Source organism: Exophiala viscosa (assembly GCF_022695815.1).
Source record: "Exophiala viscosa unplaced genomic scaffold EDD37scaffold_8, whole genome shotgun sequence".
NCBI classification, from domain to species: Eukaryota; Fungi; Ascomycota; class Eurotiomycetes; order Chaetothyriales; family Herpotrichiellaceae; genus Exophiala; species Exophiala viscosa.
Genome location: NW_026944360.1, coordinates 923,563 through 947,372, shown reverse-complemented (window position 1 = coordinate 947,372; position 23,810 = coordinate 923,563). Strand labels below are relative to the sequence as shown.

General features: G+C 50.9%; 9 protein-coding genes across 9 annotated transcripts; 3 read left to right on the top strand and 6 right to left on the bottom strand.

Annotated features, from left to right (window-relative positions):
- Positions 1-1,711: 1,711 nt before the first annotated feature.
- Positions 1,712-2,674, bottom strand: EDD37DRAFT_696076 (3-beta-hydroxysteroid dehydrogenase; the record flags this gene model as incomplete). Its single annotated transcript, XM_062820130.1, has 2 exons — positions 2,586-2,674; positions 1,712-2,514 (listed from the first exon to the last, which is right to left on the bottom strand). Exons 1-2 carry the CDS (start codon positions 2,623-2,625, stop codon positions 1,712-1,714), a joined length of 843 nt encoding a protein of 280 aa, XP_062668528.1. The 5' UTR covers positions 2,626-2,674.
- A 677-nt stretch (positions 2,675-3,351) lies between these two features.
- On the bottom strand, positions 3,352-4,961 carry EDD37DRAFT_696075 (cytochrome P450 oxidoreductase; the record flags this gene model as incomplete). The annotated part of the gene is made up of 2 exons (XM_062820129.1): positions 3,352-4,587; positions 4,653-4,961. 2 exons carry the CDS (start codon positions 4,959-4,961, stop codon positions 3,352-3,354), a joined length of 1,545 nt encoding a protein of 514 aa, XP_062668527.1.
- Positions 4,962-5,444: 483 nt separating this feature from the next.
- Positions 5,445-8,005, top strand: EDD37DRAFT_683369 (general substrate transporter). The gene is made up of 4 exons (XM_062819833.1): positions 5,445-6,092; positions 6,189-6,682; positions 6,781-6,846; positions 6,923-8,005. Exons 1-4 carry the CDS (start codon positions 5,713-5,715, stop codon positions 7,564-7,566), a joined length of 1,584 nt encoding a protein of 527 aa, XP_062668526.1. The 5' UTR covers positions 5,445-5,712; the 3' UTR covers positions 7,567-8,005.
- Positions 7,912-10,360, bottom strand: EDD37DRAFT_482521 (uncharacterized protein). Its single transcript, XM_062813253.1, has 4 exons — positions 9,581-10,360; positions 9,454-9,515; positions 8,759-9,390; positions 7,912-8,686 (listed from the first exon to the last, which is right to left on the bottom strand). The coding sequence occupies exons 1-4, from the start codon at positions 10,213-10,215 to the stop codon at positions 8,120-8,122; spliced, it is 1,896 nt and encodes a 631-aa protein (XP_062668525.1). The 5' UTR covers positions 10,216-10,360; the 3' UTR covers positions 7,912-8,119.
- Positions 10,361-11,020: 660 nt separating this feature from the next.
- On the bottom strand, positions 11,021-13,734 carry EDD37DRAFT_611051 (uncharacterized protein; the record flags this gene model as incomplete). Its single annotated transcript, XM_062815263.1, has 9 exons — positions 11,021-11,627; positions 11,680-11,895; positions 11,976-12,117; positions 12,180-12,194; positions 12,260-12,444; positions 12,507-13,233; positions 13,284-13,441; positions 13,490-13,566; positions 13,636-13,734. The coding sequence occupies 9 exons, from the start codon at positions 13,732-13,734 to the stop codon at positions 11,021-11,023; spliced, it is 2,226 nt and encodes a 741-aa protein (XP_062668524.1).
- Positions 13,735-14,253: 519 nt separating this feature from the next.
- Positions 14,254-15,726, bottom strand: EDD37DRAFT_687590 (aldehyde dehydrogenase domain-containing protein; the record flags this gene model as incomplete). The annotated part of the gene is made up of 1 exon (XM_062819944.1): positions 14,254-15,726. The coding sequence occupies one exon, from the start codon at positions 15,724-15,726 to the stop codon at positions 14,254-14,256; it is 1,473 nt and encodes a 490-aa protein (XP_062668523.1).
- Positions 15,727-16,153: 427 nt separating this feature from the next.
- On the top strand, positions 16,154-17,263 carry EDD37DRAFT_683348 (uncharacterized protein; the record flags this gene model as incomplete). The annotated part of the gene is made up of 1 exon (XM_062819832.1): positions 16,154-17,263. One exon carries the CDS (start codon positions 16,154-16,156, stop codon positions 17,261-17,263), a length of 1,110 nt encoding a protein of 369 aa, XP_062668522.1.
- A 1,146-nt stretch (positions 17,264-18,409) lies between these two features.
- On the top strand, positions 18,410-20,470 carry EDD37DRAFT_611048 (monooxygenase; the record flags this gene model as incomplete). The annotated part of the gene is made up of 6 exons (XM_062815262.1): positions 18,410-18,505; positions 18,581-18,639; positions 18,696-18,837; positions 18,876-19,506; positions 19,588-19,885; positions 19,987-20,470. 6 exons carry the CDS (start codon positions 18,410-18,412, stop codon positions 20,468-20,470), a joined length of 1,710 nt encoding a protein of 569 aa, XP_062668521.1.
- A 1,488-nt stretch (positions 20,471-21,958) lies between these two features.
- On the bottom strand, positions 21,959-22,529 carry EDD37DRAFT_482438 (uncharacterized protein). The gene has a single exon (XM_062813252.1). The coding sequence runs from the start codon at positions 22,393-22,395 to the stop codon at positions 22,090-22,092; it is 306 nt and encodes a 101-aa protein (XP_062668520.1). The 5' UTR covers positions 22,396-22,529; the 3' UTR covers positions 21,959-22,089.
- Between the last annotated feature and the right edge of the window lie 1,281 nt (positions 22,530-23,810).

Here is a 23,810-nt window from a genome sequence, read left to right as displayed (position 1 = left end):
CGGGAACGGGAAAGAGTCGTGCTGTATTGACAGAGCGCGCAGGAAAGCCCACATTATTTGAGGTATTTGATGAATGGATTGGTACGTGGATGGTTTGTCGTCGGTGAAAAGGGTCCCTTGTTGATACTTGGTGACACCCGCGTTATCCCCGGTGGCCGCCTGCATGACAGTTGCTTCATCAGATTCGTGAAAGGTCCGAATCTCGGTACGCATCATCACACAGAGATTTGATCTGGTGAAGCAAGATAATCAGCCTGGTCAAGATCCGAACGAACCGATCAACACGGAGATCCGAAATCTGGGTACAGCCGGCAAAGCCCAGCCCACCATTAAGATATGCCAGATCTGACCAAGTGGTGGCAGCGGGTACTTGCACGAACACGAAGAGGTGGTGACAGAGTTTGTGACTGTGAGATGGAGGTTTATTTGCACATATTCCCTACAGTCCCATTCGTCCATCGGTTTTTCTGGAGGATCGTCGATGTGCACGGTGTCACGCTCTGCACTGTCACGAGCGGTAGAAAACAAGAGTCAAGGGCGAGGCGAGACAAGCCACAAGATACAAGCTGCAAACCACCTCGAGGTGTCCAACTTTCAGGGACGGGGAAGGCCTAAGGAGCCTTAGGCTGCTGCAATTCAAACAGCGCTGTGGGTGTACGGTAAGAATGTGTCGAGGTGTAAGTGAGATGTAATATCGAGAAGTAATATAGGTGCAGTCCACAGGCGGCAGGCGCCAACACCGCCCATCTGCCGAGGTCTTGTTTAACTGCTCGCGACTCCAGTCCGATCCGGAAGGAGGGCGATGCCGCCCTTGCTCACTCCCAACTCCTGCGACCATTCATCATATACTGTAGCATAGAGCTGCACAAAAGCAGCGTCGCAGGATCGGTTTGGTCCGCTCTAGCATCAAGCATCAACTACCTTACTCGATATCGGATTTTTGAGAAGCCCCTACTTTCATCTCGCATGTTTGTTCCCGACCTCATGATGTCGTCCTCCGGTTGCTCAGTCTCGCTCAAGGCTTGATGATGTAATTCACCCTACCCGACGACACACTGAGTGATGCCATCTACGCGCCGACTGCCTACCTCAATCTAGGACACCAGGCTAGATTCCTGTGCATGAGCTCTATGCCTCTGTTGCGGGACGGAGGAATTAGATTGAGGGCATTTTCCAATAACTCGACGTGAACACACCACAACGACCCTTGCACAACTTGACGCAGCTGAGGTCTAGAACACCGCCACTGTTACGCAGCCTCACACTCCTCCGAAGGAGTGATCCGGGGTATGCCCAGCGTGATCCGCATGAATACCTCATGAGATGAATGCCGAACATATGAGCAAATGAAACGCTGCGGGTAGCCAAGTCACGACACCGTGGACATGGCGGCATACTCAAGGTGGGAGGCGTTGACAATGTATCCTTGGTGGTGTTGGTAGCGACATGGTCCTCAACCTAGAGTCTGCGCTGCCGGAGGCTCCCTCGGAAGCCGTTACTCCTTATAGAATGAGGGGGCGTCAAGATTCACAGCAAGGACCAGGCGGACTGTCGACATAGATGCCCTCTGAAGGATAATATATATCTCATGGCTCTGTGGGTACAAGGCTTCAGTGCCTCCCCTCGAAGTGGGCTCGACACTGGAGTCCAGGACGGACACGAGAAGATCGCGATCGAATGGTCCATGTTAAGAGTCCATGTAGCCTACAGCCTATAGATCGTTCGCTGCCATGGCCTGGAACATTTTGTCGTTACACCACGCCATGGGCGTCCGGAAATAATAGTCTCCCTGAATCACCTCCACCGCTTTGCCTACACAATCCTTACCAGCGAACGCCGTGCCGTTCGAGTCCTTCATATCTTTACCGTCCACAAGCTTGAGGACCACGTCCACAATAGCAGAAGGGGGTGTGAAAAGCGACGAGTCAAATCCGGCCCACTCTTCTTTGGTGACCAGATTGGTTGGGACAGGGGCTGGCAAGACGGTGTTGACCCGGATCCCAAAACGTTGTTTGTACATCTTTGCTATGCTCCAGCAGAATCCCAAGACTCCAAATTTGGAGGCCGCGTACATGGGCGCCGAGTCGAGCGGGTAGACGCTGCCTGCGCTCCCCGTCATGACCAGGTTGGTACCTTGACCTTTGCTGGGGGACAGTTGGAAATAGTGGCTGGCCAGATAGCTCTGGTTGATGACGGATTTGAGGTTCAGGTCCACGGTCAACTGATTCACCTCGGGAGGCGCTTTTGTGTCTTTCGCGACGGCGTACAAATCGCCAGTCTCCTTGATCCCAGCATTGGCATAGACGAAATCTAGACGACCCTCAATGTCGAAGATCTTCTCAAATGCTGATGAGAGAGAGGCGTAACTGGTAACGTCGGTCTTGTGGAAGGTCACTGTCGACCCGAGACGCTGTACAACTTCTTTGCCACGTTCTTCGCTGACGTCGAGTATGTGAACGTTCCAGCCGCCCCTTTTCGTCAACTGCGTGGTCGCCTCCAAGCCCATGCCGCTACCTATATATAACATTCAACAGTGAGTCATTCATCCCATGTGCAGATGAAAAGTTATCTTGGGCTTCACGAACCTCCGCCCGATATCACCGCAACCCTTGGCGTGTCTGTCATGGTGGGTTTTCTTTCTCCAAAATTGAGCACTGATGGTGCTGTACCAAGTGAACCAAGTGTCGATAGAGACTCTTTTCTGGCACTTCAAGTGTTTTTGTTTAGATCGGATCGACGGATCAATTATTTGTCTACAGGTCCATGCCATGTACACTAATAAAAGGGCCAGAAGGCTCCCCGAGGCCCGACTGTTCGAATCCGATCCATACCCCACCGGTTGTAAGCCCAGCACCAATGACCCACATTCTGATGTCCACGGAGACTCTCGCCAATATTGGTACGTCCACGGCCATCATCAGCTCCAACAAAATGGTATCCCCGGCCTCGGAGTTCTGGCGTCTAGTCGTTTGTCCAGGGGAAAGCCGCCAAGGCGAGGGCTTATGGCGCCTGCCTGCAGGATGCCCGTCCCCATTGACTTCGTTCCCCTTTCCCTTCCAGAAACAAAGGGTAAGACACCCTTATCATGGCTGTCACTTCGCGGCTGTGAACTGGAGTCAAAAGTGGACGAAATTTACAAAACTACGATTGCGCACTAAGGTTTTTGTAGTGCATGGACACAACGGGACAGTCCCGGAAAATCATGTAAAGATTACACTCTCGTGTATCTGTTTCATCTGTTGTTTCATCTGTATACTTCACGACTCTAAGATTCAAGTAGAGCTTCACTTCCCATCACGACTTTCACAGATATTCGTGTCTCCCACCAGCAAGTCCATAGCATGAATGCTTTCATGAGGTGTCTTGTTGATAGGGCAACGGCTCTCTAGGCCTGATGTAGGCGTCCAGGCCCTCCTGTGGCACAATCCAGCCAGGTTTGAACTTCCATTGGGAAGGGTCAACTAATTCAATCTCGAATCTCCTGAAGAATTCTGGAATGAACTTGGTCATCTCCAAAAGGGCGATGTGCCTGCCAATGCACATGCGGTTGCCGGCACCAAAGTGAAAGCTCATGGCATCCATTCGATAGATTGCCTCTGTGGTATTGTCGATCCATCGTTCTGGGCGAAACTTGTCGGCGTCCTCGCCAAAGACTCCCCGGTCTTGATGAATCGTCCACGCATTGCACCCGATGACGGTCCCCTCGGGGATGTACTGACCACATAAAGAAACACCTCCTGGAGGGACCACACGGGGAAGTATCTCTCCCAGGGCCGGGTGGCATCGCAGGCACTCCTTGATGACCGCTTGGAGATATTTCATGCTGTTGCCCTCCTGCCATGTGATTGGCTTGGTGGAGTCTGCCATGCCCTCACGAGCCTTGAGGACGTCCTTGAGCTCGTCCATGAACTTCTGGAAGACCTGTGGATGCGTCATCATGGAGTAAACAACCTGCCTCAGTGCGATGCCCGTGGTGTCTGAGCCTGCAGCCACGTTGGTGTTGATCAGCTCGTAGAGTTGCGGTTCGTCGATGATTTCCGGCCACTTCTTAGCCGAGGCAACGAAGCGAGTGGTGAAGTCGATGTTCTTCGAGTCTGGATGTGCCATGTGGTCCTGGATCTGCTTGACGGTGAAAAGCACAACATTGGTCGTCGCTTGGCGGATACGTAACAAAGGATTCTTGATCCGGAACCAGTAATCAATTGCAGGGAGTTGCCCGATAGTTCCGATGTACTCCATAGCCTTGCCAGTGTGGTGCATCATGTTGTCCAAGTCTGTGCCTGACTTCAAGAAGCCAAACTGTTTGCTGAAGGTCAGCTCACCGATGATGTCAAATGCGTACATTTGGAGCCATTTATCCAGCGGACAGGTCGCACCAGTCTCTGCGAAACGTTTATTGACCTGATACATGAACGTCCGGGAAGTCGAATCCACTAGGGGCTCGAAGTCCTTAATCGTGGTCATCGCATAGGCATGGGCGATGGCTCTTTTGAGCTTCGAGTGCCGCTCCTCATCCAAAACTGCCGAAATATTCTCGACCATAATTCCTTCCTTGCTGAACTGATTTTGGCAGAGGTAATGATCACTCTACAGTGGCCGTCAGTACAACGAGACCGACTAAGCTGAAAGTTGTCATGCGCGGCTCCACGTACCTTTTTAAAGACTCGTTTCCAGCCGTAAATGACGCGAATAGACTCTGGATCCGAGCAAGAGACATAGTTCGGACCCATTCGTAGCAGAGGTGAGTCGTATTTCTGATGGAGCTGGTATTCGGACGTTGACTGCCCGCTACAGACATGGACAAAGTTCCACAGGTCCGAGATGGAAGCCCAGAAAGGGCCTGGAATCTGGTTTAGTCCTTTCTGATATTTGTTGCGCAGGCAATAGACGACGACAAGAGCGCAGATGATGAGAGGCGCGTACGCCCTTGCGACGCCTGCCAGCTCGCCTAGCAAAGCCATGATGATTAGAGTTTATTTCCAGGCTGACGACAAGTCTGGATCAGTGTCTACGACTGATATCACAAAAAGATTCATTCTGTGCCGTGGCGCCTTTAAGGAACCAAAGCGCCTTACTACGAGGAAGTGTCCTGCACGGCATGCCTCATCCTCCGGAGTAATTTGGCGTTCCCGATCTCCGAGCGGACCATCCTAAGATTCTTCTTGGGGTAAACAGTGAAAGGAGGCAACCTCGGAAAGGCTGAGTGCAACCTTGTGGAGCTTTCTCCGGACCATTTACAGTCGAGCCATATTCAGGGCTGGTACCGGTGGTCTAGACCCCCCTGTCGTACATCGAGCCATCACCGTGGAGATACATTATGATTGGTCATTTCCAGGTCGCTAAAGTCGCCCACCTCCGCAGGAGTTCCGCCCCATTTCCCCGTGGAGAACTCCCCCGCCTGATAGCGCAGGATCTGGGGGATGGACTGTCACGCACACACAAAACACAGACGTTGCACCTCCGTTGAGGACCCAAATCCCATACTTTTTTTAATAGTCAATGGGCATTCCTCATTCCTGTGATATCAAACTGGATATGATCGGCCCTTCGTCTACATAGGAACACTGTTCCTTTGATTGGAACGCTCTTCTTTGCCTCTTCTTCTCCCCATCATATTTGAGATTCCAATTCGCGCAGGTCATCACCACCACTCTCAGGCACTGAGGCTATACCCAGCAGAATACATCGGAGAGTGTGCAGGGTCAACTCAACATGGCTGGGGTACGAGAAGTTGACAGTAGGGCTCACTACCGCCCCTACACGGTCTTTGTCATTCTGTTCATGGCCATGGGCTCCGTCACCTTTGGCTTCTCAGCCGCGAACATCGGTATCACTCTCGGCCAGCCGTCCTACATCAAATACATGGGGCTCGCCACGGCGAAGAATGCTAGCGCCCTGATCGGCGGCATGAACGGCGCCTTCTACGGTGGTGGCTTTTTCGGCTCCTGCTTCCATGGCTGGGTTGCCAATAAATATGGCCGCAAGTGGTCCATCGCTATCGGCTGTATGTTTGTGCTCGTCTCAGGGGGCATTTTGACTGGATCCGCAAATGTGGCCATGTTTATCGCATTTCGATTCTTCAACGGATGGGGGTAAGCTTTCTTGATATATGTCCATTTCCATGCACAAGCTGTTCCGCCCCTCTCCATTTGACAGTCCTGGGTTGACGTTCGGTGTTTTTGATACAGGTGCTTCCAGCTACTGGCAGGCGTTCCTCTGTGGATCACCGAAGTTGTCCCTCCCAAGGCTCGCGGCATGCTCGCAGACATCCACGCCGTTGGATTGAACACCGGCTACACTGTCTCCGCCTATGCTGGCGTCGGCTTCTTTTATACCCATTCGGCTTCGGCATGGCGGCCACCGATCGCCTTACAAATGGTGCCACCCTTGATCGTGCTCAGCGGCATTTACTGGATTCCCGAATCCCCACGGTGGCTGCTGACCAGGGGCCGAGATCAGGAGGCGTGGACCATCGTGCGTCGGCTACACGTCAGCCTCAAGGATAAAGACGACAGCTTTGCCCAGGCGGAGTTCCGACAGATGAAGGCTCAGATCGAATTCGAATCTACCCTCGAGAGTGGTTATCTTCACATCTGGAAGCGCCCTTCATACCGAAAGCGAGCCTTCATGACGGTGTATTTGACCTTCTCCATGTTTACGACTGGCATCTTGGTGGTGAACAGTAAGCCTGGACCCCTTCTTCTCCCCCAACAGGAAATCAACCCATCTCTAGTATGACTGTTGTATTACCTCAAGTTACTGACTACCAAATCTTCGCAGCATATGGTGCTACCATCTATAAAAGCTTGGGGTACGACGACGCAATTGGTTTACAATTCCAAGCAGGTAAGTCCAAGTCCACAAAGACTAACTACCCGATCATTAGCACCAGACTCCAGAAAAAGGCTCACAAGTTCAACAGGATATGTATTGTGCTGTCTGGTATTCAACATCATCGCCATGACATTTGTCGATCGGGTCCCGAGAAATAAGCTGATTTCGTTCGGTTTCTTCTGCGTCATGACCTGTCTCATCGTCGAAACGGCCCTCCAAAAATACTACATTGGCACCACGGACAAGGCCGGCCTGATTGGCGCAGTGGTAGTCATCTTCGCCTTTGCCACATCTTTCTCCCTTTTCATGGATGGACCCTGTTACTTCTACATCGCCGAGATCTGGCCCACTCACCTACGAGCCTATGGATACACGCTGGGCATCGGGGCGTTGGCGGTCACGAACATCATCTGGCTAGAGGCCGCGCCGACGGCCTTCGCGAACATTGGGTGGCGATACTACATCTTCTTCATCATTTTCTGCGCCATTGCGTGCGTCACATCATTCTTGGTTTTCCCAGACACGTTGCACAAGCCCCTGGAAGAGATCGCAGCCATGTTCGGTGATGACGATCTCGTCATGTTGTACCAGCGCGACCTCGTGGCGGCAGGCAGCGACAGCGGCACCTCCGAGAAGCACAATGAGAACGAACCTGAGAATGTTGACCTGGGAGCGATTCCCAAGCCTCCAACCCAAATTCACGCGACTAGTAAGCATGTCGAGGAGGTTTGAAGACCCTGGGGAAGGAGACACTTGCTGAGATTGTGGTACAGGACACATTGAAGGGGATGCTGCTGTCTGAAAAGGTCGGGGAACAACTATTTCCCATGCATCGATTATGTCCCTCAGTGCTGTTGAGTGGAGAATGAGAGTAGTAGTTCCTTTAGAACATGGCTATCTCCTGACAGTTCGCAAGCCAGTTCAACCTCGCTGTCAGAGTCGTGGATCGATATCTTGATCAATATACTTTGTGCTCTATACATTATCTTTGATAGGCATTCGGAATTGATCGTTCCAGTCACAGCCTTTGTTACCGATCCAGCTAGTCTAGCCCGCATTCGTCGTTTGTGTCACCCTCCTGCTCTGCATCAAGACGTTTCCGATCATTATGCTGGTTGTGGGGAAAATGGATGAATCGTGGGTGATGTATGATGTATGACGCGGCGGTGGCTGCCGCAAAATGGGGGGAAGTATGGAGATTCTTTGAAGTTCACATGCGTGAGCATGTATATATATTCCTGCCCATTGACCTCATCTCTGATGAGGACTTCAAAAGAGATTTTAACTAGATCTTGCCCCTATCCAAAAACTTCTTAGGGACATCCACAGTAGTTGCGCGCAGAAACTCGACCACATTTTTTCCCAAGGTGTCGTAAGTCGAGGTGGAGGAGTAACCACGCTCCAAATGATCGTGGAGCAAGAAATGCACGCACTTCAAATGAGGCAACTCGAACCGGTCGATGGGTTTTCCCTTGTACTCTACCCGTAGCATTTCCTTGATCTTGTCCGTGGACAACAAAGTACGAAGCCAATCCCACTCATCATCGTGACGAACGAACAAGCCGACATTAGCATCTGTGGCTTTGTCGCCACTGCGGCCCATGACAACGTGACCTAGCGGCGCCCGGACGGTCTCGAATTGAGAAAGATCTATCGGGTCGCTAGTCTCGTAGGATTTTTGCTGACGAGGATGCGTGACGGTGTTCTTGGGCGCATCGATGTCAATGATCCGACTGTCATCGTATAAGAGGTGGACGCGGTGGTTGATTGAAGATTGCGGGAACAAGGCCACGTAGTATTCTTGGAATGGTTTCGGAACGATCTGGCGGAGGTCATTGCTGAGTGAGGCACCCTGTTCGTGAATAACAACACACTGATTAGCATTTTCTTTCCAAGATGATCCTCCATGGGGAAGCTGTCTTACCGGAGCGCTTTCAAGTATGCAAACCATGGTCTTACGTCCGAAGCTGTGGGGATTCTCCATGTCGAACATTTCATAGTCTCGGCCTTGGGCGAATATCTTGAAATCCACGGTCGCTGCGTCTTGATTCGGTGCATCCACGGGCGAGGTACCGTTTAGGTGGAACTTCAACAAAGACAGCTTCTCGGCCATATCGCCCAAGGATTCCCGCACATGTTCTTCGGTCCACCGTGCCTTCTCTTCCATGTCTAGACCGACAAAAAAGACGTGGTACTCCGCCTGCCAGCCCGCATTGGCGGTGATACCGACCTTAGTGGTAGGAGGAGGTGGAAGACCCTTGACACCCCAGAACCTTACTCTGTTCTCTTCGAGCTCCTCCACCTGGACATTCTCAATGTCGGCGGTCACATCAGAGTTGTAGTACAAGGGACCTTGGATTTCATAGATGAGCTGCGAAGTCACCAGGCCCACGTCCACTAGTCCTCCTGTGTCTTTCTCCTTGGTGACGACACATTCTCCGTTGTAGTCGACCTCGGCAATGGGAAAGCCCATGTCGAGATGTTTGTTGGCGCGCAGCATCTTCTTGAACCCGGAGTAATTGGCACCAGTTACATAACCAGAGCATTCGATCAAGTCTGCCAGTTTCGAGTTAGCTCTATCAATGATGCGTAAATAATGAGGAAATGGATACAACATACGACCAGCAACTAGAGCTCCAGCCAGCTCATGGATGTTATCGGCATTCCAGCCATGCCACCAGCTGTTTGAAGTCAGAGTCGGCGATACTGATATGTAACAACGGAAGGGGTCTCTCCAAAGACTTACGCAGCAGCGCCGACAGTTGGGGCAGCATCGGCCACACGGCCGCAGATGACGATGTCCGCTCCTTGTCGAAATGCCTCCGCGATGCCGAGACCGCCGAGGTAGGCTTGGGCAGATATAGGCTCGAATCCCCATGCATCCAGATTGATATCTTTGCCGCGATTGAGACTGCGAAACTTCTCGCCATTAGCAGAAAGTTCCTTGATCCTGTCGATGACATCGTCGCCTTCAACCCAAGCCACGTTCATAGGGTGGCCTACATTCTCGCACATTTGCTTGACCAAATGGGCGAGAATCTCTGTGTCACAGGATCCAGCATTGACGGCGAGCTTGATCTTGTTGCGTTTGAGATCAGGGATAGCCGGTTCAAAACAGTCGAGAAAGTTGACTGAGAATTGAGCATCCTGGAGCTGGTCGGCGAGGGCCGATTGCTTTGGGTCTTGGCTCTTGCCAGTGGCAAGACGTCGGTGCTTTCCCACGCCGTGCTCGGTCATGGTCATCTCTGCAAGCCAGTCGCCGACAATGACATCGACCTCGGCGGTACGTGCCATGCGGGGAATAGCATGCCGTCTATCAGAAAATCCTCCCGAAGCGCCTCCAATCCGGATGGGGCGATTGTGTGTCAATCCTGGAGACATGTTGAAGCTGTTCTTGATTCGCTAGTGGACTTTGCCTTCTCTGTCACTCGTCTGGGTTTAGTGACAAGCAAGCAGATGGAACAGTCACATAATAGTGCAGGGGATATACTATAATCAGCTTCACGAGGACATGCCGACCTCGAGATCTTTCTTTAGTTAACAGAGACAAGTCCTGTCGGCGAAACTTGCAGAGCATCACTTAAATGGAATGACTGTGGGTTCCTTGGAACGTTCCCGGAGGAAAGTGGATCCGGAGATGCGGTTTGACTGGAGATGTGAACAAATCCGGGGAATGACTTCGGGGAATATCTCCGGCTATAGCGGGGTTGGGCTTCTTTGCACTCAGTCCGGAGACGGGGATGCCAAACCCTCACGGCAAACTCATTGCCAGCGACTTCGCTTGACGACAGCCTCTTCGACGCCTCGGAATTGTTGCTTGGTGCCTCGCTGGGCTTCATTTCCCACCAGATGATCGGCGTGTGGCGCGCTGATAATGCTGATACCAATCGTGCCGTGCTCATGGCATGCCATGCCTGACAGGCCGGATAAAGTAGGCACCGTAGACGCCCTAGATTGACCCTGACTGCATCTCTTGTCCCCATGTACGTTCGAACGCAGGGGTTGAGGCTCGATTGCCTGACAACCGCAGGCCGAACCAGTTGACATGTAATTTGATACTCAGCACAATCCTAGCTGACTTCCAGTTGAAGCAACTCTATCCATTTCTAAGCCGTAATACTGTCCCATGACAATTTGTAATACTACACTGGCGTGTGTGGTGCCGATATTGGTATTGGGAGGTTTCTCAGAAGCTGCGATGCATCCCCCGTGGTCTTTTTTCTCCAGCTTGTTTCCACCTTCGCATCTGCCATTCTCTCCTCACGGCCGAGATCACCTCATAGCCGCGCATGGCGCTCTTAAAAGATTGAGCCATCTCTCCTAAGGCTTGTACGCAAATGCTGAGACCTTCTTGCGCCTGTCTTCCCCTTTCACCAGGAAACATGCAGGTATCATATGCATGCACCACTCCAGCGATCGTGGTGTTGTGGACAGATTGAAGATGAACATAGCGCCAGCTTTGGCGCCGCCGAAAGATGCGCAGCAAGCGGGTGATGGCGACCGCGGAGCGTGTGCACGTCTGACAAGCGTCCAGGGTGGCCTCGCTCTGCGCTCTGGGAGACGCCATGTCGCTGACAAAGGGCCGGTGCAGAAGAATTATTACAGCATGATACTGAATATGAAGCTGGATGACGACCGGCATCGGATCTTCTTTCTGCTTGTCCGGAATTGAATCTGACGTAGTGTCTACCTGCAGAGCCGGAGGCAGCGTTGCGTACCAGTCTTCCAACTCTGCAGACATGGATTGGGCAAAGGTCCGAACGTCGTCGATCGGTGAATGCACTCCAGTATACCTTTTGCTATCAGTCTTCCAAACACCGAATGATGATAAACCGTTGAACATACAGAAGGGCGGCGATGGTTCCCATCTTCATCGCTAGTTGAGCAAAACATGCTGGAATCAAACCCAATAGGTCGCCGCCGGGACGTGATAGTGGTCGAACTGACTCTCCAGCAACACCATATGCCGTCCATTTGTAAACGCCCGTTGAGGTGGGACTTGACACGTTATGTTTTATACTTGACAACAGAGACGGGCGGCCACTATAAAAGCCCCAGAATCTGTGTTAACATTCAGCAGTCAGTTTGGCCGGAGGGCTTAAATGTTTCGAAGTTCCCGGGGGAGACGAAAGACAACATACACTGAGGCAGTGAAAGCAGCCCAAAAGAAATTCTTCCGTCGGATGGTAACCTCTCTAGCCGAGAGGGCGTTGCTAAGGTACCTGGAGTCCACCTCTGAGCTGACATGAATTCCAAGATCGGTCACAACTTGGGCCATCATTCCTGCCACACATTGAGTAAGCAATGGACTGTATCGGCCAATCTTCCTTCGAAAGGATACGTACCCGCATATACCCAGCCTAATTCGTTCAAAGGTTAGGACCAGGAGCCAGAGAATCATGGGAATACTGTCGAGGGTACTTACCACGGGAATCCTGTCCTTGGGCGGCTTCGAAGCCTGAAAGGTTGAGAATTGCCTGGGCAGTGGCAATTGTAGGGCTATCCAGCTCAATATCGAGATAGGTTTTTGCTCGCGTGGCGAAAAAAGTCGACGAGTTCGAGTTGATCTTTTCATCATCGGGTCCTGCGTACATGGCTCCCACGGCAAGCCTGAAGTATTTGAAGAGATAAAGTCAGATGAGTCTTCAAAGTACACTGCGCGAGTCACGTACATTGCATTCTCCAGGGCTGGAGAATAGAAGGAGGTTTCTTGGTCGTTCATGAAGGCCTCGCGTTCCCGAAAGAAGAGGTCTCGCTCCATTTCTTGCATTATCGGATGATGCCAGGCGAAGTACAGGTTCAGTAAATGGTTTTCGAGGACGGGATCGGGCTCCCAGTCATATCCTGTCTGCCTGAGAACCTCTTCAGCGTCTTTTCTGGGGTTCCGCACAGTTGGTTGAAATACAGAGGCAATCTCATCACCCATCATATGCAAATTACTCGTGACACCATAGTATCTTAGCTGTCCGTTGTCTGTAATTTTGAGGGAGCCATATCGACAGGTCAATTTCGTTGTAAGCTCGTCATCGACACTATCTTCAAAGATATTGTTGGGAGGATCTTGGTTATTTGAGAACGTCCTGACACGTTCGGTACTGGTCGTCGCATCATCGCGCCACGGCGGCTGTCGAGGAGTGGTGTTGAGGAAGTCGACGAAAGTGTTCCGTTCGTTCGACAGCGACTCCATCACTGCGGCGCTAATGGCTGCATTGTCGACTTCATCTAGTAGATCTTGATCCAGCGTTTCGAGAGGGTTGACCGAGTAGCAGTCGCCAATAGCATTGGGTCGCCCGGGAAGCTGAAAATCTCGCGTTTGGTCTCCTCCCCATGCATCGCCTGTCTCAGTATCGTTGAAATTGAAGTCCATCCCGGTATCGAAGCTTGAGTAGTGGTAGTGGTCTATGTAAATCTGTTAGAGTGCATGAGGATAACGTGGACGATCAGACAACCCTGGACTTCATGATCTAGACTCGATGGCTGATCCTTAGCCGCGATGCCAGCGTGCGCAGACAATATCTCCCGGGTTTCTGGTGGTAAATGAATGCTATCCACGACAGGAAGAGCCCCCAGCGTAGAGTTATCCTGTGCCTGCACATTGAAGCTCCGCCTAAGGCAGGTCAATGACATTGCAACCGGGCAGCATCGATAGGCTCACCTCCTCCGATCTTGACCAGGAATACATTCGGCGTGGTAAAGCTGACAGTTAGAGCATATTGGTTTTTCTCCATCGCACTAAGAGTCCGGTCAGATCGAGAAGGACGTCACAATTCAGGCCAGTAGCTTAAGGACAATGCCACGCACTTTGATCTTTTTCCGCCGGCACATGGTACAGGCTACGGTCGCCGCTCGCCGCTCCGTCTTTTCGGGCTGCCTGACTCCCTCTTGCATTGCAGTAGTCATGGAATAACTCGCAGTAGTCTGGGTGAGATGTGACAATTGACTCAATTGAAGTGGGCATTGGGGGTCCAACGAACGGAGCATGGACTAGCGGACAAAGATGAATGAAAAATAGAGAGCACACGCGATATCGATGTTCTCGCGGGGGCAGGACTAAGTTGGGGCGCCCCGCGTGCGGGGTAGAGTTGTTCCAGCCCCGAATGGACCACGAGTACAAGGTGTGGGGTTCCGACCTGTTCAGACTCACTGTAACAGTAGGCAACTCCAGCACTGCACTCAGATGCACTCCTGTACTATATTAGTTAGCTGTCTTCCAGGAGCCCTTCCGTAACTGACAGAGTTTCTTTTCAATTCCTCACGCCTGTGGAAATGTCTCTGGATATATAGCAGATACACTCGGTCATTGGCAAATGAAGTACCGCAGCGAACTTCTAGAAGGCGTTGAACGCCGAGGGAATTTATGTTCTGCTTCTACTGTTGCCCGCACATATCCTTGCCTTGGCAAACAACTATGTGTTCAGACTACTTATAATTCATGTTGATCATGAGCGTTTTTGGCTCCGTATATGCCCGTAAAGCGTGAATGCCGCATTCACGTCCTAGTCCGCTCTCCTTGGAACCTCCAAATGGTGCTGATACGGAGAACAATGAAATACAATTGATGCCAACCATGCCACTTTCGAACTCACTCCCGATCCGCAAGGCACGGTTAATATCTTGGGTAAACACGCCGGCCATGAGACCATATTTCGTATTATTGGACAAGGCGAGGACCTCCTCTTCAGTTTTGAAAGTTCGAACCACAGAGACAGGCCCAAATACTTCATCTTGATGGATTTCTGAATTTATGTCGATGTTGGTGAACACAGTTGGCTCGACAAAATATCCGGTGTCGCCAATCCGCTTGCCACCGGTGATCATCTCACCTGCCTTGCTGTCTTTGGCTCGCTGAATGAAGCCCATGACACGGTCAAACTGTAGCTCATCTGCGAGAGGGCCAATCTGAGTTCCGTCTTTCTCAGGATCTCCAATCGTTTTGGATCGAGAGATGATAGCGTCCTTATACGCTTGGATGAATCTCTCATATATACCTTCCTGCACATACACACGAGAAGCGGCAATGCACACCTGACCCGTGTTGGCGGTGATCATGTTGGCACACCATTCCACAGCATTCTCGAGGTTGGCGTCATCAAATACCACAGCAGGAGACTTTCCTCCCAGCTCGAGCGTTACTCTCTTGAGGTTACTTTTGGCTGCAAGCTCCTGAACTTTCTTTCCAGTCCCGATGGACCCAGTAAAACTAATCTTAGCAATTCTCATGTGTGAGGCCAGGAGAGCCCCGGTCGACCCATCCCCAGAGAGAACCTGCAGCACCCCAGGCGGAAAGCCGGCCTCCCGAACCAGTGCTCCTATCGCCATAGATGAGAATGGCGCCTTTTCGGATGGCTTTAGGATGAAGCAGTTCCCAGTAGCCAGCGCTGGTGCAGCCTTCATGCCAAAGTTTCCCGCAGGTCCGTTCCATGGCGTAATGCCCGCGGTAACACCCAGAGGCTCATTCCGGACGATTTTGATATATCCATCCTCTTGGGGAAAGGACTCGCCCGGGAACTTGTCAATCCAACCCTCATAATATCGGAACTGTTGCGAAGACATGCCAACCTCAAACTTTCCCCAGGCACCGTAAGGGGCGCCCATTGTGATGCGGGACAGCTCGGCCAGTTCCGAATTATGTTTGTCCAGTAGATCGGCAAATTTGAGCATGATAGCACGCCTCTCGACCGCTTTCATCGCTTTCCATGCCGGGAGAGCCTTCTCGGCCGCGGCCACAGCGATATCAACGTCTTCCTCTCCAGCCAAAGGAACATCATCGGCAACTAGGTCCCCATTTTTGGGGTTGTAGATAGAGAATTTCTTGCTGCTTTTACTGTCAACATACTCGTTGTTGATGAAGAGCTGCTTAGGGAGATTTGCCTTGGAGAAATTGAAAGACATGGCTCTAGTGGTTGGATAGAACTGTCGCCAGTGCCTTCTGCTATAAACTGAGTTAGCAAACAACTCAATAAGAAAGAATATAGTCAATACGCCATGAGCCGGCATTGTGTCACACTAGCAAAGAGGCTGTGAGGCGTCTCCGAAGCGTCTCCGAATGGAGCCTCGTCGTTTAGACGAGGTACATATGTCCGAGAAACGACTTCCGTGGAACAAGACCACAATGCACCATTCTCACGCAGCCTCGACCTCGAGCCAGAAATTTAGAAATCCAATGCCGAGGTAATTGACAGGTCTTAGTGCTGACCAAGGAGTAAGTGTCTCTCATACACAATTAGTCTCAAACATTTGCCTGTGGACAGCGAGAGATGCAAAGCTGCTCTTGTATGGCAATAAACGTAAGCCTTCACCAGCAATAAAGTAGCTCACGATGGCGACCTCGCGACTTCTAAAGCCCCTTGTAATTGGCAACATGCACCTCAAACACCGCATGGCCATGGCGCCTCTGACGCGGTTTCGGGCATCGGATCGCCACGTACCCACAGATATGATGGTTGAATACTATGGCCAGCGGGCCTCAGTTCCAGGCACTCTTCTCATTACTGAAGGCACCTTTATCTCTCCTCGAGCAGGTGGCTACAGCAATGTCCCGGGGATCTATACCAAGGAACAGATCCGAGCGTGGCGGAAGATCACGGACGCTGTCCACGAGAAAGGGTCATATATATTCTGTCAGCTCTGGTCCCTAGGTCGAGCGGCAGATGACGAAGTGACGAGCAGGGAAGGAATTGGAATCCTGGGCCCCAGTCCCCTTCGAATCTCTCTACAATCCCCGATTCCGCGCCAAATGGAGTTGAGCAATATCAGAACGGCGGTCGAGGACTACGCACGAGCCTCCCAGAATGCCATTGAAGCCGGCTTCGATGGAGTTGAGTTACACGGCGCGAATGGATATATAATTGATCAGTTTCTCCAAACCAACTCAAACGAAAGGACAGACGAATATGGAGGGAGCATCGTAAATCGGTCTCGATTTGGGCTCGAGGCAGTCAAGGCTGTCGTTGACAAGATTGGTGCAGAGAGAACAGGCATTCGATTAAGTCCTTGGAGTACCTTCAATGGTATGAGAATGGACAACCCAATACCTCAATTCAGCCACTTCATCAAAGAGCTCAACACATTCAACCTCGCTTACCTGCATTTGGTCGAGTCACGAATTGCTGGGAATGAAGACGTTGAAAAGGCCGACCATCTGGATTTCGCCGTGCAGAACTGGGATGGACCCGTTCTCATCGCCGGAGGGTACAACGCCGCATCAGCACAACAGCTGGTTGATGTGGCCAGGCCGGATAAAGATGTCGTGGTGATTCTGGGACGATATTTCATCTCAACTCCCGACTTGCCCTTCCGCGTCCGCCATGGCATAAACCTCAATCCCTACAATCGAGAGACTTTCTATACTCCCAAGTCTGCCGAGGGTTACGTCGATTATGGGTTTTCCAAAGAATTTCTTAATCAGGTATCCACAGCATTGGCGTAGAAGTCCATCAAATTCAGCGTTGAAGTTGAGTCCAGGTCTGAGGGACAATACCTCCACCTATGGCGTCTTTTGAGCGTGTTTTGTAATATAAAGGTGATCGATTTTGGAGACAGATGGCCTTTCTGACTTGGCCCCGGGTTATGACCCGCGGAGCATCCGAAAACCTTCTGCGGAATCAGAGCTCCTCTGTACTTGGTCAAGGGAAAGAAATGTCCCGTCTTCTAACAAAGAAGTTGTCATCATCATTACAGACATGGCAAGAGCCGTTTGCCAGAAGTGGCTCAGAAATATAAAAAAATCCACGTCGAATCATGTTCGCCGTGGAACCGATCATTTGTACTCACCTCTGGAGTGTAGCCATACTCCCGCTCCCCTAATTATGACCAGTCCTCTCCTTGGTCCTTCCTTTTGCGAGAGGCAGGATGTATTCGCAAGCTAACCAAGAGGAAGCTTAAATCAGCACTGAAGAGATGCCCTCTGCGACTCACGCAGTGGTGAAACGACACCGGGACACGATCTGACTTCCACAAAAGGTGCAAGAAACCCTTGTCCTATCGACACAGGGGAGCGTTGCTTTCTGATACCACGATGCTTGTCTTACCAGTCTTTCTCTTTACGTTTCAAACTCCGCGCTACTCTACATGTCGAAGTGATTTCTCCCAAAATGACCTGACGGAATCCGAGAGGGTCTCTGAAGTCGAGAGCAATGTACACATCATCTTGGACATCGTTCGAGACGTTAGGATTTCACGGGCAGCCAAGAGTAGTGTCGCGAAATGTTCATTTTGGGGCTAATGTTTGTGACTATCCCCACAAAAGCATAATACTTGTACTGTGCCTTGCAGAACTTCGTAAATTGTCAAGTTTGCCGAGGGCCACTGACCGCCACTTTGTATCCCGGGGAAAGCAACGTCGGCAGCGGAGGTACATTGTCGAAACCTCGCCACATCCCCGGCCGCAATTCCGAGGCGAGGAAACCAATTTATTAGCCTTGGAGCGAGTCGCTGCACAGTTCTTCGGCGCAAGCAAGTACTGGAGTTTTCTTTTGACGCTCTCTTTCAAGTTTTGAAAATCGTCACAGGGTTGGTTATACAGTCAGATTAAGCATATTGTTTCCTGTGGAGCGAGGTCTTCACTTTACTCGGTATGGCGAAACCGGAGATTATCGTTATCGGCACTGGACCTGCCGGCATTGCTCTTGCACATACACTGAAGCATAAACTTGGTTACAACAATTTCACCGTACGTGAGGCCCCAAAATCACCCTGTGGGAGTACTCAAAGTGTTCGACGGTCCCTGACTTGGATAAAATCCTAGGTCTATGAAAAGCTTGATGGTGTTGGAGGAACGTGGAGAACAAACACATATCCTGGCGTGTAGGTGCCCGTGATGTACCGACTTTCACCGCATTTCGGAACTGATTGAGTCGAAGAGGATGCGATGTTCCCACTATTCTCTACTCCTTTTCCTTCAACTTGAACCCCAACTGGTCCAAAGAACTATGTGACGGCGCGGAGATCTTGGAGTGTCAGTTCACCTTCCTCGATACTGTATCAATTGTGCAAAACTCTACAGTATGTGGACAAGATGGTCAGGCTAACACAAGTGTGAGGGTCTAGATATCGATGCGACGGTGAACAAGTTCGATTTGCGCAAGCACATGCACTTCTCGATCGAGTGCCTGGGCGCGAAATGGAACACAAAGTCTTCGCAATGGAGTGTGCATTTCCGCGATCTCCTCACCAATGTGGAATATACACGGACGGCGGACATCTTCATCTCGGCCGTGGGTGGCATTTCATATCCGAGAGACGTCAGATTCCCTGGCATGGAAAAATTTGAGGGCGAGATGTTCCACACTGCTCGATGGAACCACAACTACGACTACACCGGAAAGCGGATGGCCGTCATTGGGAATGGCTGTAGTGCGGCTCAGGTGGTGCCGGCCGTCGTCGACAAGGTGGGCTACCTAAAGCAATACGCTAGAAGTGCCCAATGGTACCACGAGAGACCGAATCGAAATTTCACCGCGTCCGAGAAATGGTGCTTCAAGTACATTCCGTTGTGGGAGAGATACAACCGTCTTTCACTCTTCCTCCAGAATGATGACCTCGTCGCGACTTATATGCCCGGTGCAACAGCGACCAGAAAAAGAGCCAAGGTTGAGGATCATGCAAAGAAATACATCTTTGCCACTGCCCCGGCCAAATATCATCAAATCCTGGTGCCAGATTTTCCTCTGGGTAAGATATATATCCCTTCCACTCAAGAGCCTCTCACCACAAGGAATATCTTTGACTAACGACTCAATTTCATCCGATCAGGCTGCAAACGTCGGATATTTGACCCCAACTATCTGGAAGCGCTACGCAAGCCGAATCTAGACCTCGTCCCTCTGGGTATCAAGGCAATCGACGAGACAGGTATCATCGACGAATCCGGTGTAAAAGCCGAATTTGATGTCATCGTTCTGGCCACGGGCTTTCAAGTCCAGCAGTTCCTAGCCCCCATGGAAGTGACTGGAAAGGGAGGCTCCACTTTGCTTCAGCAGTGGAAGGAATCTCGCGGTGCTCAAGCCTACATGGGAACTTTCATTCACAATCTTCCCAACTTTGCCCTTCTGTAAGAACACCTCCTCATTCTTCCTAAACGAGACACGCTCTCACCTCCCGATACCCATTACTTCGTTCATTGCAACGGCAACACTGACCGAAGACAATCAGGTTCGGACCAAACACCTTCCCGGCACATAATTCGGCACTTTTTGCCTGCGAGGTGCAAGTGGAATATGTTGCAAGGGAGATGATTGCGCCGATTATCGATGGCCGTGCCTCGGTCATTGAAGTGACCGCAGCGGCTGAGAATCAGTGGGTGAATGACATTCATCATCAACTGACAGGATCGGTCTTCCAGGCAGGCTGTTCGAACTGGTACATCAACGAATTCGGTCGCAATGCCGCCTCTTGGCCTGGGTACGCCTCGACGTACTGGAAAGAGACCTTGAAGCCCAGATGGGGCGTGCTAGTCAAGACTGGTGGTTCCAATACCTGGTTGCTGAACAGAACCACTAGGGTTCTTCGGACGACTAGCGTGTTGACATACTGCGCCACTTTTCTGATCTTCTTTGCGGCATACTCGAGACGCAAGCAGTATAACCTTCTGCCCCTTTTCCAAAGAGTTGTGGAGGCCGTGAAGTCGAGATTCTAGACGGCGAATTGTGCTGTTGTGTCTTGCCTCGGGTTTCAAGGTGTGGAAACGGGCTGTCCTGAGGCTGGCTTTGTTGGAAGATGATCATATATCTTATACAAGACGAACGGCGGACTCGCATGAACAGGCAATCAGACCACACTCGTCATCATATTGTAAACGTCGATGCTATACATAGATACGTACTTGGACAGCGCCGACCTCTGGAGAAAGGAGAATGGTCACAAACTTCCGCAACGTGTATGCAGTGTAGACGTTAATCTACGAAAACCGTTTCGTGGTAGTAAATGACAATATCGCAGCGGAGTCGTCAAGGTGTCCAGGTGTGCTCGGGAGTGCGGCTCCCCATTTCTCTCCGACGACTCATTGAAAACACCAATAACAGTAGTGGAGGTTCTTTACGAGTCGGCTCAGGCGGCTTGCCATCTCCCGATAGACACCGTGAAATCTTGCTGTGGTGGAAATGCAACACACGCTGGTGGGAGTGGGCATTGATTGACTGGCTGTTTGCTTGTTTCCTGGTCTTGAGATATCGAAGTTTTGAAGGTGCGCCCAGCAAAACCCGCGGCAGTCCGGGGTATCGAGGCTTTCTCTGGGCGTACTCGTAAGGGAGTTACATAAATTACCTCCATGAGTCATTGTAATCATCAATCGATTCAGCGCCCAGAGGAAAAAATTATAAATTACCGCGGTCCTTTTGGTGGGTAATTGAAGGAAATACCACTTCTGGGCGCTCGACAACTTCGCCGAGAAGGCCCTTAGTCAATCAACGCCTTTGATGTCGTGCCCATTCACCTAGATAGGTGCCACATACCGTAGATCATTCCTCCAGTGACGCGAACATTCCGATGCGCAACCTTTCGCTAGATGTCAGGGCGAATGGCTCTAACTCCAATGGGTGAGGTCGACCTACTATTATAGTAATTAAAACATCGGCAAGTCGGCACATTTCACAAGAAATCAACAGAAGGTGAAACGTGGAGGAGAAATAGTCGTACTGTGCACAGTAGTCCTTGAAAACTATTGAGGGTCCTTTCGTTGTCCCATATCTTGTACGGTCTCCTAGAGGAAACAATTCCTTCCAGCCTCAGACATACAATGTTCCTGCCATTGTTCCTTGCCTGGAGCCTGGTCATTATGCAATAAGATATAAAGAAATTCGTTTCTTCGTAACATGTCAGTCGTAGATCTTGGCCGTTCGGAGCATAACATATCATGTTGCACCATCTCTTGTGTATCTGTGGAACTTGGCATCCGGTCCGCAGATGTCGTTTGCAGGTGAAGGGGCCATAGCCCGGTACCCGACGACCCATCCTCTTGGGTCTCCCCGTTACACTGCCGTATGTTGTCGCTGTCATCAAGCCCAGGTCGTCCTCTTTCTGACCCTAGGCCTTTCTGAGTCTTGTTCTGCGTCATGGCCAATGAACACTCTGTGGAAAAACTCTATGTGACGCGTTTGCGTGTTACAAGAGGTGTCCTTTGTTCTCGTGGCGTGTTACTAAGATCGCCTCATCTTCAGATCCGATCGTGCAATGTGATTTCCGAAAATCCGGATGCTTCGTGGGTATTGTGTAATGTTGATGGAAAGTGTAAAACTTTGGTTCGAAGTAACAACTGGTTCAACGCAGGTATGACTTGCCGAAGCCGACTGCGTTGGCGCATCTCGTGCAATAGTAAGAATTGACGCCGAATCTGACCACTCCACTAGGGCCTGCATGTGAAGAGGTGTCGATGCTCAGGGATCGTTGACATCGCGAACAGCGGACGATGTCGAGGGAGGATTCTGGCGAGGCAGAAGCGCTTCTTGATATCAAATCGAGACTGTCATCGCTCTTATTTGACTTGGACATTGTAGTCATGTTGACGGGCCTGGCACCAGTGGCAGCCTGCGTCTGGAGTTGCAGTATGGAAGGCGAGGAAGACATTGTATGTCGAATAGCAATGTATTATCCAGAGTATACAGAGTTTTGCTGATCGAAGTTAAGGTAGGGATGGAGGAGAAAGTATGAGGAGGAGTAGCAGCGATGGGAGTAATATGGAAGAGCTGTAAGTACGTGTGCACGGAGCAGATAACCGGTTGTGTGTAGTGGTGTACGAAGCGTGTTGAAGATCGTCGTGAATGTAGGAGGAACTATCCGGGAAGCAAGGAGATGTGAAGGATTATTGTCGGGAAGCAAGATGAATGGAAACAGTCTAATCACGGCTATGGATAACGCCGGTATGCATGCATGACCCGAAAACCTGAAAATAACAGGCACTTGGTACGAGTTTGGTATGCCAAACAGTCAAATTATGGGTAAGAGAGAAGGGCATCTCGATCTCACAAACATGGCATTTTGCGAAAGGGCGTCGATGAAAGGCTAGATTCCCGATCGTTATTGCTAGTAAAGGTCCATCTACGCGCGGCAGCCCAAACGTCCCGGATTTTCCCAGACTACCGTGCTTCTTCTCCAATCACTTGTCCCATCTTCTCCTCCATGATCCGTGTGGTCGCTCCAGAGACCTCAACTAGCACTTTCGGTGTTTCGACCCTGCTCTTCTCATTCGTCTGCGCCACATTGATCTGCCAGGTTACGATCTTCATCATCGTGGCATGCGTGGTCATCGTACGACGTTTCTGTCGTCAATCTACGAATTAGCTTGTTTTATTCACTTGCCTGTGGCTTGAGGCCGGATCGACATACTTTTTTACTGGGTCGCAAGAACGGTCCAGTCCAGGCAGACCTTGATTTCAATGCCTCAGCCACACTACTGACGGTGACAGCGAGTTGAAATGGTGTCGTTTGAGATTGGTATCATGTTAACACGGAACGGTCTCACAAGTCATAACATGCCACTCAGCGACGATGACTTAATGGGTGTGGTAATTCACAAGGTATTGTTCCCGGCCGGATTTGGCATTGGCTGGTTATGTGCTGGATTGACATTGGACTGTTCTTTCAGGTCCGAAAGCTCCTTCTAGTAATGTCACCATCCGAAGCATTTGTGCCGAGATCCCTCCAAATCACAAGAGAGTGATCCATGGCCCAATGGAATCTTGCTGCCTGCGTGAATGTCCTGGATGAACACATCCGGCCGGGACGTGCTCGAATCTCCAATCTTTAAACGGCGCCCGGACAGAACATCCTGTATCCTCCCCACTTCACATGTAAGTGCCGAACGAACCGTTTGCGTTTCGATTATATTATTGACAGGGAGGAAAGCCATGAAACGCATCTAGGTTGTGCAGCCGTTTTCCCTGCATGCTAGCTGTCAAAACTTGAAGGAGTATGTTCGGAGAAAGTGAATGGATGCTAGGCTATATGGAATGCCGACCTTTCCAGACCATCAATTGCTGACA